Source organism: Mandrillus leucophaeus, unplaced genomic scaffold, assembly GCF_000951045.1.
Source record: "Mandrillus leucophaeus isolate KB7577 unplaced genomic scaffold, Mleu.le_1.0 Scaffold288, whole genome shotgun sequence".
Taxonomy (NCBI): Eukaryota; Metazoa; Chordata; class Mammalia; order Primates; family Cercopithecidae; genus Mandrillus; species Mandrillus leucophaeus.
Genome location: NW_012103009.1, coordinates 655966 through 671536, shown reverse-complemented (window position 1 = coordinate 671536; position 15571 = coordinate 655966). Strand labels below are relative to the sequence as shown.

Sequence of the window (15571 nt, the reverse complement as noted above, 5' to 3'; positions counted from 1 at the left end):
AGGCCGGCAGGGTGGTGGTGGCACCAGGATGGACAGTGGCCTGGCCCTGGGGCAGGTGCGGCCCCTTAGTGAGCTGACCCTTCCCTGCTTCTTTGGGGTCTCTACTGGGCCTGCGTCTGGGGTTCCCTGATTTTTCTAGTTTGGGTAAAAGCCAAGTTTTGTGAGCATATAAAAGAGTGGATGCTGTGAGTGGGCTTGAGAAACCTTGACACACACTCTGCATTGCCACACTGTGGTGGAGGCGGTGACAGGACATCGGGACACATTGCCCAGAAGTACCAGAGTGAGAGTCACTCAGCGAAGCACAGCTGGTTTCCGGGAGGGGAAGGATGGACACGAGTTGGGGGGTCTGGGCAGGACCCGGAGGAGGGAGCAAGCACGCTGTCCCGCCCCCAGGTGACGCGGCGCACGGCGTGGATGGTGGCTGAGTGGCAGTGCGTGGGCTTCTGCCACGGCGTGCTCAACACCGACAACATGAGCATCCTGGGGCTCACCATCGACTACGGGCCCTTCGGCTTCCTGGACAGGTAAGTGGCTGGGGGGTGCAAGCTGCATGAAGCCTGCTGCCCCGAGGCACTGGCCCATGATGCCGACGGGGGCTGGGGGCTGATGGAGGAAGTAGAGAGTCCAGGGCAATCCCGGAGGCCTTGGGCGGAGGCTGTTGAGACAGGACCCCTGTGGGACAGGGCCAGAGAGCCATGGCCACGTGGGAACTTCCTCTGGGCCTCCCCTCCAGGGTGCCTGCACCATCTCCTGGGAACTTCCCCTCAGGCAGGGCGTGGCTCTCTTGCCCTGTGTGGCAGGTACGACCCTGACCACGTGTGCAATGCCTCCGACAACACCGGCCGCTACGCATACAGCAAGCAGCCGGAGGTGTGCAAGTGGAACCTGCAGAAGCTGGCCGAGGCCCTGCAGCCAGAGCTGCCCCTGGAGCTGGGCGAGGCCATCCTGGCCGAGGAGTTTGATGCCGAGTTCCAAAGGCACTACATGCAGAAGATGCGCAGGAAGCTGGGCCTTGTGCAGCTGGAGCTGGAGGAAGACAGGGCGCTGGTGTCCAAGCTCCTGGAGACCATGCACCTGACCGGTGAGTGACCCAGCTGTGCCCACAGCGAGGCGCTTCCTGTGCTATTGTGGTTAGAGATGGTTTACCTTCCAGCTTCCAGTTTCCAAGTGCACAGTCACTCCCTGGGCCCGCCCCAGCCCCTGGCACCCCCATTCTACTCTCTGTCTTTATGGATTTGGTGAATCTAGGGGCCTCCTGCGAGTGGAATCATATGGTGTTTGTTCCTTGGTGACTGCTTATTTCACTTAGCAGAAGGTCCTCAATGTTCATCCAGGTTCATATCAGGATTTTATTCCGTTTGAAGTCTGAGAAGCATCCCGTTGCGTGGACAGGCCACAGTTTGCTTATCCATGACCTACTGGCGTACACGCTCCTCTTCTGGCTGTTGTGTACGGTATATTGTGTGTTGTGTGCAGTGCTGCCGTGAAAGTGAGTGCAAAGCTCTCTGATGCCTGCTCTCAGTCTCGTGGTGTACAGTTGGTAGGACTGCTGGGTTATGTGGATCACTCACTGGGGTGCCCTAGCTAGGACGTGGATATTGAATAGAAGTAGCTGAGATGGGCATCTTTTTCGTGTTCCTAACCTTCGGGAAAAAGTGTTTGGTGTTTCACCCGTTGAGTGTGATGTTAGCTGTGGGCTTTTTAACATACAGCTTTTGCCATGCTGAAGTTTTCTTTCAGAGTGCCTTTACCATGAAAGGCTACTGCATTTTATCAAACGCTTTTTCCTGCAATGAAGATGGTGATGTGATTTTATTATTTCACTCATATCTCCTTGCATTCTGGGGATAAATTTTACTTGGTCCTTTTAATATGCTATATAATTATTATTTTTTAATATTTTTTGAGACAGAGTTTCACTCTCGTTGCCCAGGCTGGAGTGCAATGGCATGATCTTGGCTCACTGCAACCTCTACCTCCCGGGTTCAAGTGATTCTCCTGCCTCAGTCTCTCAAGTAGCTGGGATTACAGGCACCTGCCACCATGCCCGGCTAATTTTGTATTTTTAGTAAAGATGGGGTTTCGCCATGTTGGTCAGGCTGCTCTCGAACTCCCGACCTCAGGTGATCTGCCTGCCTCAGCCTCCCAAAGTACTGGGATTACAGGCGTGAGCCACCGCGCCCAGCCTATGCTGTATAATTATTTTAATATGCTGAATTTTGTGAGTATTTTGAGGATTTTTGCATCTGTATGCGTAAGGGATACTGGCTTATAGTTTTGCTTTGTTTTTTCTTTAGTGTGTGGCTTTGATGTCAAGGTGGTGCTGGCCTCGGAGTGAGTTAGGAGGTATTCCCCCATCTTCCATTTTTTTCTTCAAAGTTTGCAAAGGATTTTTTGCCATTTGTTCTTAAGAGTATTTGGTAGAATTCACCAGTGAAGCCATCTGGTCCTGGCCTTTTCTTTGTTGGAAAAATTTGGATTACTGATCAGTCTCCTTGCTTGTCTTAGATCAGTTTAGATTTTCCTTTCTTCTTGAGTCAGTTTTGGTAATTTGTGTTTCTAGGAATTTTCTGTGTCACGTAGTTTGTCCATGTCTTGTAGGTAATTTTGGCATACAATTGTTCATAACAGTTTTTTAAAAACAATTTTATGTGGTAGGAACACCACATGGATCTATCCTCTTAAACTGTGGAGTGCACAGGAGGTGCACAGCGCATCATAGCTGACGCAGGAGCAGTGCTATACAGCTGAGCCCTGCAGCTTGTTCACATCTGCAACCCAAACCCTGTGCGAGCCGATTACCAGCTCCCCATTCCCCTCCCTGCAGCCCCTGGTAGCAGCCACTCTGCTCTGAGTCTGTGAACCTGACTGCTCTAAAGCCTTCGTGTAAGTTACGCAGTGTGTGGCTTCTCTGTTTTTCAGTCTCTTATCTCCCTCTAATTTTGGCTCTTCTTTCTCCAGTTCCTTAGGCGTGAGGTGAGGTAACTGATTGGAGATCTTCTTCAGTGTAGCCATTTACAGCTGTGCATGTCCTTCTGGTCACTGCTTTTGCTGTGTCCATCAATTTTGGTATGTTGTGTTTTGTGTTTTTTTGGTTTTTAGACAGAGTCTCGCTCTGTCGTCCAAGCTGGAGTGCAGTGGCACCATCTTGGCTCACTGCAACCTCCGCCTCCCAGGCTCAAGTGATTCTCTTCCTTCAGCTTCCCAAGTAGCTGGGACTACTGGCATGCTCCACCACACCTGGCTAATTTTTGTATTGTTAGTAGAGATGGGGCTTTACCATGTTGGCCAGGCTGGTCTCCAACACCTGACCACAAGTGATCTGCCTGCCTCAGCCTCTCAGAGTGCTGGGATTCCAGGGATGAGCCACCGCGCCCGGCCAGTGTGTTATGTTTTTAAGTGATTTCTAGCTTCATTCCATTGTGGCTAGAGATGTCAGCCTTTTTATGTTTATTACAACTTGTTTTGTGGCTTATCGTGGAGAACGTCCCGTGTGCCCTGGAGAAGACGGTATGCTCTGTTCTGCTGGGAGGAGTGTTCTGTGTATATGCCTGTTTGGTCTTGTTGGTTTAGGCTGTTGTTCAGGTCTTCCATTTCTCATTGATCTCCTGTCTAGACGCTTTTTTTTTTGGAGACTGAGTCTCGCTCTGTCGCCCAGGCCAGGCTGGAGTACAGTGGCACGATCTTGGCTCACTGCAAGCTCCACCTCCCGGGTTCACGCCATTCTTCTGCTTCAGCCTCCCGAGTAGCTGGGACTACAGGTCCCGCCACCACGCCCGGCTAATTTTTTGTATTTTTAGTAGAGACGGGGTTTCACCGTGTTAGCCAAGATGGTCTTGATCTCCTGACCTTGTGATCCGCCCGCCTGAGCCTCCCAAAGTGCTAGGATTACACACATGAGCCACTGCGCCTGACCCTAGATGGTCTATCCATTATTAAGTGATGTGTTTAAGTCTCCAACTCTTACTATAGATAGAACTGTTTGTTCTCTGTCCCTTCCATTCTGCCAACGTTTGTACATTTTAGGGCTTTCTTACTGGGTGCATGTAGGTGCATGTTCATAATTTTTACATTTTATTGATGAACTGACTCTTGCCGTATATAATGCTATTTCTTGTAACTTTTTTTTTGGTGTCTCACTTCGTTGCCCAGGCTGGAGTGCAGTAGCACAGTCACAGCTCACTGCAGCTTCCACCTCCTGTGCTCCAGTTATCTCCTCCCGCCTCAGCCTACCAGGTAGCTAGGATTACAGGGGTGAGCTACCTTTCCCAGCCCTTCTGACAATTTTTTATTTAAAATCTTCTCTGGCCAGGCGTGGTGGATCACGTCTGTAATCCCAACACTTTGGGAGGCCAAGGCGGGCGGATCACCAGAGGTCAAGAGTTTGAGACCAGCTTGGCCAACATAGTGAAACTCATCTCTACTAAAAATACAAAGATTAGCCAGGCGTGGTGGTGGGCGCCTATAATCTCAGCTACTCAGGAGGCTGAGGCAGGAGAATCACTTGAACGCGAGAGGCGGAGGTTGCAGTGAGCTGAGATCACGCCACTGCACTCCAGCCCAGGCGACAAGAGTGAGACTCCATCTCAAAAATACAAAAACAAAAACAAAAATTAGCCAGGCCTGGTGGCAGGTGCCTGTAATCCCAGCTCCTTGGGAGGCTGAGGCAGGAGAATTGCTGGAACCTGGGAGGCGGAGGTTGCAGTGAGCCGAGATTGCACCACTGCACTCCAGCCTGGGCAACAGAGCAAGACTCCATCTCAAAAAATAGAAAACTTATCTAATGTGAGTATAATAGTCACCTCAGCTCTCTTTAGGTTACTCTTTGCCTGGGTTTCTTCATCCTTTCACTTCCAGCCTGTTCGTGTCTTTGAACGTCTTGCAGATCGTGTGGTGATAGCATGGAAATTGTCTTTTCGCCCACTTTGCCAAGCTGCCTTTCATTGGAGAGATCCATTTGCTTTCAGATTACTGATAAGGAACTACCTCTGCCATGTTTTTGGTCCGTCACGTTCTCTGTTGCTGCCTTTGTGTGTAGTTGACTTTTTTGTAGTATGTTGCTTTGGCTCCCTTCTCATTTTTAGACGTTGTCTTAGGGTCACTGTGGTTTTGAGACAGCTGTTTTCCAGAGTTGGGGAGGATCGCAGTGTCTGTCACAGTTGGGCCTTTTGCAGGCTGGTGACAGCCTCTCCTCAACACTCGCTAGCTCCTAAAGCAGGCAGTCGTGACTGAGGATGTGAGGGCCGGGCAGCAGCCTCTGTGCCTTCTCGGTGTTAGCCCACTTCACAGGTGACTTGCAGGGCCAGAGCAAGTGGCAGCCGCCTGGGCGGTGGATGGGTGGAGGAGTGGGGTGTGGAGGGCTCAGGAGTCCCCGGACCAGTACTGAGCAGGGCTCATGTGGCACCTGTGCTGGGGGCAGCGTTTGGGTCCATGTGGGTCTCTGTGGCATCCTTGCTGGGTGTGGGTCCGTGTGGCATTGTGCTGGGGTGAGGGTGTGGGTCCTCTGGGGTAGTGTGTGGGTCTGTATGGCACCTGTGCCAGGTGGAGGGTGTGGGTCGGGGATTGTGTGGGTCCGTGCTGGGGTGGGGGTGGGGGATGGAGCATGTGGGCCCATGCAGCACGTGTGCTGGCGGGGGCGAGGGTTGGGGGGCTCTGTACGGCACCAGGACAGGGACCCTGGGCCTTCTGCTTCCAGCTCCCTGAGCAGCCTGTGTTCCAGGTGCTGACTTCACAAACACCTTCTTCTTGCTGAGCTCCTTCCCAGTGGAGCTGGAGTCGCCAGGCCTGGCAGAGTTCCTGGCCAGGCTGATGGAGCAATGTGCCTCCCTGGAGGAGCTGAGGCTGGCCTTCCGGCCCCAGATGGATCCCCGGTGGGTACTCAGTTCCTACTTCCTTGGATTTGTTTCCAGAAGGGGAGGCACAATCAGAAACAGGCCGGAGGAGAAGCTGGAGGCAGGGCTGGCTGGTGCCCAGGTGGCTGCTCCGCTCCCAGGGACAGGCGCAGTCAGGGCGTCTCTGTGGTGCTGGGGCCCGTTGGTCAGAGAGGAGAGGGCGGCGAGGCTGACACAGGTGTGGGGGGAGACCGTGGTCTCGGCTGTGGTTGGGCTTCAGGGAAAGCCTCTGGGTTTCCAGGGAGGATGGGCTCCCAGAGGTCAAGCTTTCCCACACCATCTTCCAAACGGAAGGGCCGTCCCGTCTGAAGATTCCCGCCCATGTGCAGGCTGAGACGTGGAAAGTGTTGCTGCTTTTAACTTAAAAAACAAGACTAGTGGGGTTGGGTGGGAGCGCCGGCCAGCAGGCCCTGCTGAGCGTGAAACCCCCTCCACTGGAGAAAGGGTGGCCCCAGCCCACCTGGACCCTTCTGGAAATGAGGGAAGCGCTAATAGCAGTGCCCGTCCCACAAGCATTAAACTCTGGAGGCGGAGACTCTCCAGCAGAAAGCTGGGCAGCAGAGCATGGACATGACTGGTGTGTGTCCACTGGGTCCATCCCTGCTAGTGGAGTTCAAGGGACCTTGGGGACTGGGCTGCTTGGGCCCTTGGACTCCAGGTGAGCCGTGAGAGCAGCCTGGGGCAGGAGGAGCAGCTGCCTGTGGGGCAGGGACACGGTCAGGGGCTACCTCCCAGACACCCTGGCCTCCCCACAGGCAGCTATCCATGATGCTGATGCTGGCACAGTCAAACCCGCAGCTGTTCGCACTCATGGGCACCCGGGCAGGCATTGCCAGGGAGCTGGAGCGTGTGGAGCAGCAGTCTCGGCTGGAGCAGCTAAGCATGGCAGAGCTGCAGAGCCGGAACCAGGGCCACTGGGCCGACTGGCTGCAGGCGTACAGGTGAGCCCTGCGTCCATGGTCACCTGGTGGGGGGCGCTGCTGGGAAAGTCCAGCCCGGCTGTGATTCCAGAGCCCGACTGTCATTCCAGAGCCCGGCTGGACAAGGACCTGGAAGGCGCCAGGGATGCTGCTGCCTGGCAGGCTGAGCGTGTGCGCGTGATGCACGCCAACAACCCCAAGTACGTGCTGAGGAACTACATCGCGCAGAATGCCATCGAGGCTGCCGAGCGCGGGGACTTCTCAGAGGCAAGCACAGGCCTGTCCCTGTGGTCCCTGGGATGGGGGGATGGCCCCGGACCCCTCTCACCCTCACGATCCTCCAGGTGCGGCGGGTGCTGAAGCTACTGGAGAACCCTTACCACTGCGAGGCGGGGGCTGCCACAGATCCCGAGGCCACGGAGGCCGACGGGGCGGATGGCAGGCAGCGCTCCTACAGCAGTAAGCCCCCGCTCTGGGCAGCCGAACTGTGTGTGACATGATCTTCGTAATGGCCTCGGCACGCGCTCCACACCCCTGGAGCCTCCCGAGGCCCCCGTGTGCTGCTGAGTGGCCAAGACGGTGCTGGGCTGCCCTCTGCACTGGGGGATCCTGCCTGGGCCCATGCACACCTGTCTTTCCATGATGGCAGAGACATCCAGTCAGGACCTGACCCGTCTCTGTCTGAGGCCAGCTCAGCAGTGCAGCCTGGTCCCTGGGGGCTGGACCCAGGCTCCTAAATAAACCAGCAGCTCCCTCAGGCCCATCTGTGGTTCTTCTTCCCCCACCCTGCCCTGCCCTCAGCCCTGCCCAGGAGAGAGAGATGCAGACAGGGTCTGAGGACACCTTTATTGTGCATGTCCCCCGCAGAGCAGCCTCAGGTGTCCTGGTAGTAGTTGTTGAAGTTGATGCGCAGCAGAAAGTCCTCCAGGTGGGGCTGGTAGCCGCGGTTCACCAGCTTGGTCACCACTAGGGACCCGTGAGTCGCTCAGGCTTCTGCCCATGGTGGGAGCCCCGCCCTGCCCCCCCCACAGCCCTCCCAGCCAGGGTGGGCCTCACCTTTGAAGAGAAAGTGGGAATAGTACTTGAAGGTGTTGTAGGACTGCTGCATGAGTGCAAAGTTGGGGTGCTCTGCACCCCGCGGGCCCCCAGCGGGGCCCCAGGCTTGGGAGATGAGCTGGCTGCGGAACTTGAGCACGAGGCTGAAGATGCTGTGGATGACGTTCATGACAGGCGCCGCCTTCTCCGTGAGCAGGCCCCTGCGGGGAGGCAGTGCTGCTGGGTGGGCTCAGCCGCGACCACAGGGACGCAGCCGCTGCCCGGGCCTCACCTGAAGACGGCCTTGTGCAGGTACTCTGCGTGTGCACGCTGGATCTCCTCCAGGTCGCTCACGGTGGCCAGCCTGGCCCTGAACTCGCACCAGGTGACGTGCAGGATCTGGTTGGCGATGTAGCCCTGGATGACCTTGACGAAGTGCTGCATTTCATGCTTGAACAGCTGCAGCTGGCGGAACTGCACGGAGCTGGCCATGTGGCTCAGCAGGGCTGGCAGAGGGCAGAGGGCAGAGGTGAGCGCGGCCTCAAGCCAGGGGTGTGGGGCGCCGAGCTCCGGTGGGGCCTCACCTGTGCGCTTGAGGTGGAAGCAGATATCCTTGAGCGCCCACATCATGAGCTTCAGCTGCAGCAGGAAGGAGAAGACGCCGCTGTACTTGCTCAGGCAGCCCTCAGTGATGACAACATTGAGCGGCCAGTCCACCTACAGGGACACATGGCTCAGCAGGTGTCCCACGGGCAGCCCCTGTCCCATCCCCGTGGCCGGGGCTGCTGCTGACCTTGTACCTGAGCTCCAGGCAGCTGAGCACATCTGGGGCGTTGGGGGCAAACACCTCGGGCAGGTACTTGAGGGCGAGGGAGAGGTTGGAGGCGTGCGGGGTGTCCCCATGCAGGCTGCACTGCAGGGCCTTGCTCAGCACAGAGTTCAGCACCAGCGGGTTGAGCAGCTCCCCGGGTGTCTGCCCGGCCCCAAGCTGGACAGAAAAGGGACCAGTGTCCCCAGGAATCCCAAGCACATGCCTGGCACTCACTGGCGCCCCATGGGGCTGTGGGCCTGCAACCAGTCTCCCCTTTCCCACGGCCTCCCCTCTACCACTGGCCCCACTCCATGTCCGGAGGTCACCTTCTCAAAGAGGAGGTCGCTGAGGGACTGGGCGAACTCGCCGTCCTCCATCAGCAGGAAGTGCCGCAGCGCCTCGTAGTGTGCCTCCAGGTGCAGCTCCACAAAGAAGTAGTCGACGGCAGCCTTGTTCACCAAGGAGATGCTGGCAGGAGGGAGCTGGAGTCAGGGCGGGCCAGGACGGGCTGGGTGGGCAGGCTGGGGCGGGGGCACTCACTGGGCGGCCAATGGTGCCGTGATGGAGTGTTTCATGAGCACGGGCAGCGTCAGCAACTCGCTCAGCTGCACGGCAGTCTCATCCGCGGCAGACTGGACCTGGGGGTCCACGGGAAAGGCGAAGGCCCGGGGAAGCACAGGGCGCAAAAGGTGAGCGATGGGTGGCTCAGCTGCAGGAGATGGAGCAGGTACTGGGAACCGGTGGCCCAGGGCTCCACCCCCGCCCACAGGAGATGGAGCAAGTGCTGGGAACCGGCCAGCCCAGCGCTCCCTGCCAGCAGTAGCTGCTGCACTCACACATGGACTCGTAACTGTCCGGGTACCGCTCCAAGTGGTACTGCCCTGCCAGGCCTGCCAGGTAGGCCTGCTCACCGCCCTGAGCCTCCGCCGCCACTGCCGCCTCCTCACCAGGGCCTGGGCTGCTCTGGGCAGCTGCGTTTTCCTAACAAAACACCAGCCTCAGAACCACCTCCCCACCACACACTTCTGCAACTCCCAGCTCGAGCCAAAAAAAGGAAAACCGCATGTGGGACCCCCCCGCGTGATAACCTGGAGGGACGGAGCCTCCCTGCCTGCTGTGGGACCCCCCAGGCTGCATCCACCTAACCTGTGAGTTCAGAGGCTCCTCAGTGTCCCCGCTCCTCCCAGGGCCTGTGTGGACACAAGTGGACAAGAGGGCGTCAGGGCCCAGCGCCTGTGAAGGGAATGGAGCAGAGCCGCTCCGGGCTCAAGCACCCCCTCCCATGTCCCCCAAACAGCAGCCCAGGTCCTGGCTGACAAAGGAGGCCTGAGGGGAGCTTCACATGCCACCAACCCCACCGCCTGCCTACCTCCCAGGCTGTGTGGGTCCCACAGTCCCAATCCTGGCCACCAGCCACCCTACTCTCACCTAGTTCTTCAGAGACGCCATCTCCCGGGGTGTTGGGCGACCATGGCTGGGTGGGAGCCACGTCTGACACGTTCTCCCCGATGCTGATGCTCTCCTCCCCGCAGCCTGAGCTGAGGGAGGACAGAGATGGCCCCACTTCTACAGGCAGCCGTGACCCACAGTCCAGCACAGTGCTCTGTGCTCCCAGGCTGAGCGCTGACTGGGACGTGTGGCCAGCGGGGCTCTGTTGGGGCCTGGGTGTGTTGGGCTCAGCTTCTGGTGAGACAGCCCCCAGCATCATGTGGGGCAGAGGGACGGGTGCATGGGTGTTCCACCGTGGCCGGGTGGAAACCACGTCCGACACAGGCTTCCCCAAGCTGATGCTGGCGTCAGACACGTGTCTGTGGGTGTTCCACCGTGGCCGGGTGGGAACCACGTCCCACACAGGCTCCCCCAAGATGATGCTGGCGTCAGACACATGTCCATGGGTGTTCCACCGTGGCCAGGTGGGAGCCACGTCCGACATGTTCTCCCCGACCCTGATGTTGGCGTCGGACACGTGTCCATGGGTGTTCCACCGTGGCCGAGTGGGAGCCACTTCGGACACAGACTCCCCCAAGCTGATGCTTGCATCGGACACGTGTCCATGGATGTTCCACCGTGGCCGGGTGGGAGCCACTTCTGACACGTTCTCCCCGACCCCGATGCTGGCATCAGACACGTGCCCATGGATGTTCCACTGTGGCCGGGTAAGAGCTGTTTCAGAAGCATAGCCCCCTGTGGGAAGACCACCTCCTGACTCATGCCCGAAGAGCTGCTCTGCGGGCTGGCTGCTCCCCTCCTTCAGAGCGGCACGCCTGGGTGGGTGTGAGGGGGACAGAGCCACCTGCAAGGTGGAGCCACAGGCATCCAGCTTCCCACAACTGTCCTCCCACAGCTGTGGCCCTGAGCTGCCCAAGTTGCACTCTGCAGCCTGCAGGGGTCCTGGTGCAGGTGAAGCGGCCACAGCTGGCCTCAGGACAGTACTAAAGTCGTACTCCTGTGGCCTGGAAGGCTGAGTGCTGGCTGCTGCGGGTGCCTCCCCAGGAGCTGAGGGGGGCAGGTCCAAGTTGATGGTCTGCAGCGCTGCCTCCAGGAGAGGGACCACGCCAGTCTGCAAGGACTGCTCAGCCCCTGGGCCCACAGGTAGGAAGTCTCCAATGCTGAGGCTGTCAGAGAAGGGTCCAGCCTCCTCCGCCTGCTGCAGCCCTGTGCCACCAGCCCCCATTGCTAGAGGCTTAAGGGACTGTGGGGTCGGCAGGCCTGGCCTGTTCCGGCCATCCCAGGCAGCTGAGTGTTGCTCCGCAGGCCCAGCATCACAGCCTTGGTCTCCCTCTGGGTCCTCAGGGCCCGGAGATGAGACCTGAAACACAAGTGACATCAAGACCCAGTCTGGTCTCAGGCTCCCCCAGCCCTCGAACTGTCCCCCAAGTTCAGCTGTGCAGCCATGACCGACATGAGGTGCCCAGGGCTATGGGGAAACCACCAGGCCCGGCACCCCTGGCTCAGAGCTAGGGCACCCTGGGTTCCGCTCCGCCACTCACCTGGGGGTGCACGCTCACGAGGACGTCTGGCGGCTCCTGGGGCTGGTGAGCCTCAGACATTGCTTTCAGCATCTCCTGTAAATTCAAGCCAGAGGGGTGAGCAGCAGAGCTGGAGTCAAGCACGGCCCCTACCGCCCATGGCAGCTGTGTGTACTGAACCAGACAAGGCTTGTGCTGGGCTCCACTGGGACCCTGGGCCTGCAGAAAGTACTTCAAAACCACGAGCTCCTCACTGCCTGTATCTGTGCAATTTGGTGGCACGCAGGGAGAGAGACAGTGCTCTGCTGCAAACACGAGAGCCACCAGTCCTCTCCTAGAAGAGCACACAGGTCTGTGTGCAGTCTCGGGGGTGCCCAGACCCCCAAAGCCCAGGGAAAGAGCTGCCACCTAAAGCCACAGAGATACCTGAATGTGTTTCTCATCTTCTAAGAGAAAACGAAGCCGTGCACTCTCCAGTCGGTGCCTCTGGATTCGCCACAGCGCCTTCTGCTCCCGACGAGCTGCCTCTGCAGAGAGCTTGCTGTAGTGGTCGACCAGCGCCTGCCTGAAGCCACACCCAGAGAGGACACGGCCACAAGAGTCACCCCACCCCATCCACCTGGTGCCTCTCAGGCCAGGATGGTTCCCCGTAACAGAGGCCCCAGTGGGCCCTTGCCCCCCAGTCTCCCCCTACCAGGGGCTGATAGCTCTGGACCCTCACAGCACCTGCAGGGCAGCACCAGGCAGGCCCTTCCACCTGCCAGGCTGGGAGACCCTGGTGAGTCGGTGCCCAGCCAGGGCTCAGCAACGTCTGCTGGATGAATAGCGGAATGAGATCCTGTGTGGCCTGAAGCAACGGGTGAGCAGGAGGCCGAGGGCCCCAGGCCCCAAAGACGTAAGGCCTTTTCCCCTTCTACAGGTACAAAGCTGAGAACTGAAGACTAATGCAAAAAAGCACGTGAGGCAAAACCAACACAAACGCTTTATTTGCTGAACTCAAAGCCTGCCTCACTGTGCCCCATGGTTTTGAGCTTCTCACCAGCAGGCAACTGGGCTCAAACCTGGACTGGCCAGCTCTAATTTGGCTGCCACAGGCCAGAGACATAGTGTCTAGGCCTGGTTTTATCCATGTGTTAACAGGACAGTCTCGACTGACATACGTGAACAGGTACGCAGGCATAAATGCATACACAGACGTGCTTGCACGCAGGCACGCGCACCCCTCCACACATATCCCTCAGGGGCTCCATAAACAGATCTAAGGTTGGGACAACAGCATTGCGTGGCGCTGAGCAGGAAGCGGCCAGCCCCTCCCATAAGAGGCTCTCTCCAAAACCCCGAACAGCCCCTTGAAGGCTCCAGCACTACTCAGCCTAGGGACAGGCTGATGACAGCACAGGGAGACAGACTCAGATGCCGAGTGGGACAAACACTCTGTCTCGGCCAAGCGCAGTGGTTTGCGCCTGTAATCCCAGCACTTTGGGAGGCCGAGGCAGGTGGATCACCTGAGGTCAGGAGTTTGAAATCAGCCTGGCCAACGTGGTGAAACCCCATCTCTACTAAAAATACAAAAAATTAGCTGGATGTGGTGGCAGGCACCTGTAATCCCAGCTACTCGGGAGGCTGAGGCAGGAGAATGGCGTGAACCCGGGAGGCAGAGGTTACAGTGAGCAGAGATTGTGCCACTGCACTGCAGCCTGGGTGACAGAGCGAGACTCCGTTTCAAAAAAAAAAAAAAAAAAAAGCCCTGTCTTAGACCAATAACAGACTTAAAAATAAATAAGGGGGGATGTTTAGAAAGAAGACAGAGACAGGACCCCAAACAATATGCAGGCCTCGCCTGGACCCTAATCCATACAAACTACCCACAAGACAACATGCAGAACGGCCACAGCCACTCTGGGTTCAGCATATTGCTCTTTCTACCTTAAAGTTGCTTGAAGGTTTTCAAAAAAAGTAAAATCATCAGTAAGATTAAGCCAGAGCTACGGGGCCCCTGCCACACTGCACCAAGCCTGGAGCCCCGGCTGCCCTACCTCGCCTTCCTCTCCAGCTCCTCCTCCAGGGACTTCAGCCTCCTTTCCCTGTCTCGGAGCTCACGGGCGTAGCTGAAGTCATCATCCAGCTCCTCCTGCCTGGCCGCCTGGCGTCGCTATAAAACACAGCCTGGCCTGTGAAATCAGGACTCACGGGCCTGACCCCGCAGGGACAGGTCCTACCCACCTCCTGGTCCTTCACAAACTGTTCTTTCAGCCTCTGAAACTGCTCGCGCTTTCGGGCATCCAAGGCCATCCGTTCTGACATCTGCCGGTCTACATAGGGACAGTAAGGGGTGCAATGTCACAAGGAGGCCCCAGCAAGGACCCCCGAAACTGCAGAAGGGAGGACTTGGGGCCACTCACCACTCAGTGCACTCAGGACCCTGGATGCTGCTTCCCGGGCATGAGCAATTAATTCTTGTTTTGCAATTTCCATACGTAATTCCTGAGAAAGACAACTGGTTAAACAAAGCATCCTGGCCAGGTGCAGTGGCTCACGCCTGTAATCCTGGCACTTTGGGAGGCCAAGGTGGGTAGATCACCTGAGCTTAGGAGTTTGAGACCAGCCTGGACAACATAGCAAAACTCCACCTCTACTAAAAATACAAAAATTAGCCAGGTGTGGTGACGGGCGCCTGTAGTATCAATTATTTGGGGGGGGTGGGGGGTGGGGGGAGTTGAGGCAGGAGGATCTCTAGAGCCTGGGAGGTGGAGGCTGCAGTGAGCCATGTTCGAGCCACTGCACTCCAGCCTCCTGGCCCACACAGTGAGACCCTGTCTCAAAGAAAAAAAAACCTAATCCTCTGACCCCTCACCTAGGATGCCCAGGACACCTGTGGACTCAGGGCCGGCAGGGGAGACACATGGTCCAAGGGTTCGGGGAGGGACCAGGTGATGGCAGGACACCCACCCCCAGCCTCTCAGCAGTGGCAAAGCTGGCTCCAGGCCATGGACGGGAGCTGACCAGCTCTCACAGAGACATCTGGGGCTGAGGACCCCAGGCTGTGTGTGCCTACCCTGGAAGGAAACCAAGGGGCCTAAGAGAGGGGGCTTCCCCACTCAGCCTCATAGGCCTGCCCCTGCCCAGGTATCCCTGCTGCCCACCAGGCACTGGGCCAGAAACAGTGTTCCTCGGAATGGCACTGACTGTACTACCGAGCCCCTCCCAGAGGACACAGGAGAGGCGTGGCTCGTCCCTGACACACTGTCCCTTCCCAGCAGAAGGAGGACTTGCAAAGGCCATCTGAGTACAGGACCACAGGCCCTGCCGCCCTGGAGTGCAACCAGGACTGTCTGTCCACAGCCGGCGGGCCCAGGGAAAGCCCCAGCATAGTTTCCCACGCCAGCAAAACCTGGGCTTCAGGCTGAGCCACCCAAACCCAGGAGGAGAGAACAGAGCCCCTGCCTGGCATCTGGCTCCAGGATATTCGTCTCAGCTCCCCCTTGGCACCCACCCTGGCCACCGCCAGGACAGAAAATGCCAGAAGGGAGGCCCCCATCTTGCACAGCCCTCACGGTCCACCCCACCAACCTGAAACCCCAGGAAGCAGAGGTGGGGCAAAGAAAGCCCCCGAGACCCGTGGTGCCACGCACCTTCTCCTCCTTGCTGACAGAGCTGTGGCGGGCCACCCTCTCCATGCGCCCGACGTAGACGGCACAGTCCTTCTCAATCTCCTTCAACTCCTCGAGGGAGAAAATCACCGAGATCCGGGGGACGGGGACGTCGGACCAACAGAGGTAATGCTGCCAAAGGCGATGTAGGCACAGCCACCAGCATTCAGCCCCAGCCTCAGACTCAGCCCTGGGGAAGACTGGCCCCTCCCCTCCCCATGCGTGAGCCCCTCCTCACCCGGGGGCAGCAGAGCTTCAGCAGGTTAATGGTCTTCCCGCAGACGTACACGTC

The 15571-nt window shown here is 58.0% G+C and overlaps 2 protein-coding genes across 2 annotated transcripts in view; one reads left to right on the top strand and one right to left on the bottom strand.

The window, feature by feature from the left end:
• Nucleotides 1-7570, top strand: part of LOC105543622 (selenoprotein O) — a 19621-nt gene extending 12051 nt beyond the window's left edge. The window contains exons 7-10 of the mRNA XM_011985605.1: nt 5723-5873; nt 6650-6835; nt 6925-7081; nt 7159-7570. Coding sequence (XP_011840995.1) covers nt 5723-5873; nt 6650-6835; nt 6925-7081; nt 7159-7314 — 650 coding nt within the window. The 3' untranslated portion in view covers nt 7315-7570. The remainder of the gene's footprint in view (nt 1-5722; nt 5874-6649; nt 6836-6924; nt 7082-7158) is intronic.
• Nucleotides 7571-7641: 71 nt separating this feature from the next.
• Nucleotides 7642-15571, bottom strand: part of TUBGCP6 (tubulin, gamma complex associated protein 6) — a 44758-nt gene continuing 36828 nt past the window's right edge. Inside the window, exons 8-24 of the mRNA XM_011985604.1 lie at nt 15518-15571; nt 15262-15411; nt 14032-14113; nt 13853-13941; nt 13666-13781; nt 12056-12194; nt 11651-11725; nt 10089-11469; nt 9807-9850; nt 9497-9641; nt 9201-9369; nt 8987-9128; nt 8643-8837; nt 8434-8566; nt 8142-8355; nt 7871-8070; nt 7642-7780 (exon numbers count right to left, since the gene is read on the bottom strand). Coding sequence (XP_011840994.1) covers nt 7689-7780; nt 7871-8070; nt 8142-8355; nt 8434-8566; nt 8643-8837; nt 8987-9128; nt 9201-9369; nt 9497-9641; nt 9807-9850; nt 10089-11469; nt 11651-11725; nt 12056-12194; nt 13666-13781; nt 13853-13941; nt 14032-14113; nt 15262-15411; nt 15518-15571 — 3420 coding nt within the window. The 3' untranslated portion in view covers nt 7642-7688. The remainder of the gene's footprint in view (nt 7781-7870; nt 8071-8141; nt 8356-8433; nt 8567-8642; nt 8838-8986; nt 9129-9200; nt 9370-9496; nt 9642-9806; nt 9851-10088; nt 11470-11650; nt 11726-12055; nt 12195-13665; nt 13782-13852; nt 13942-14031; nt 14114-15261; nt 15412-15517) is intronic.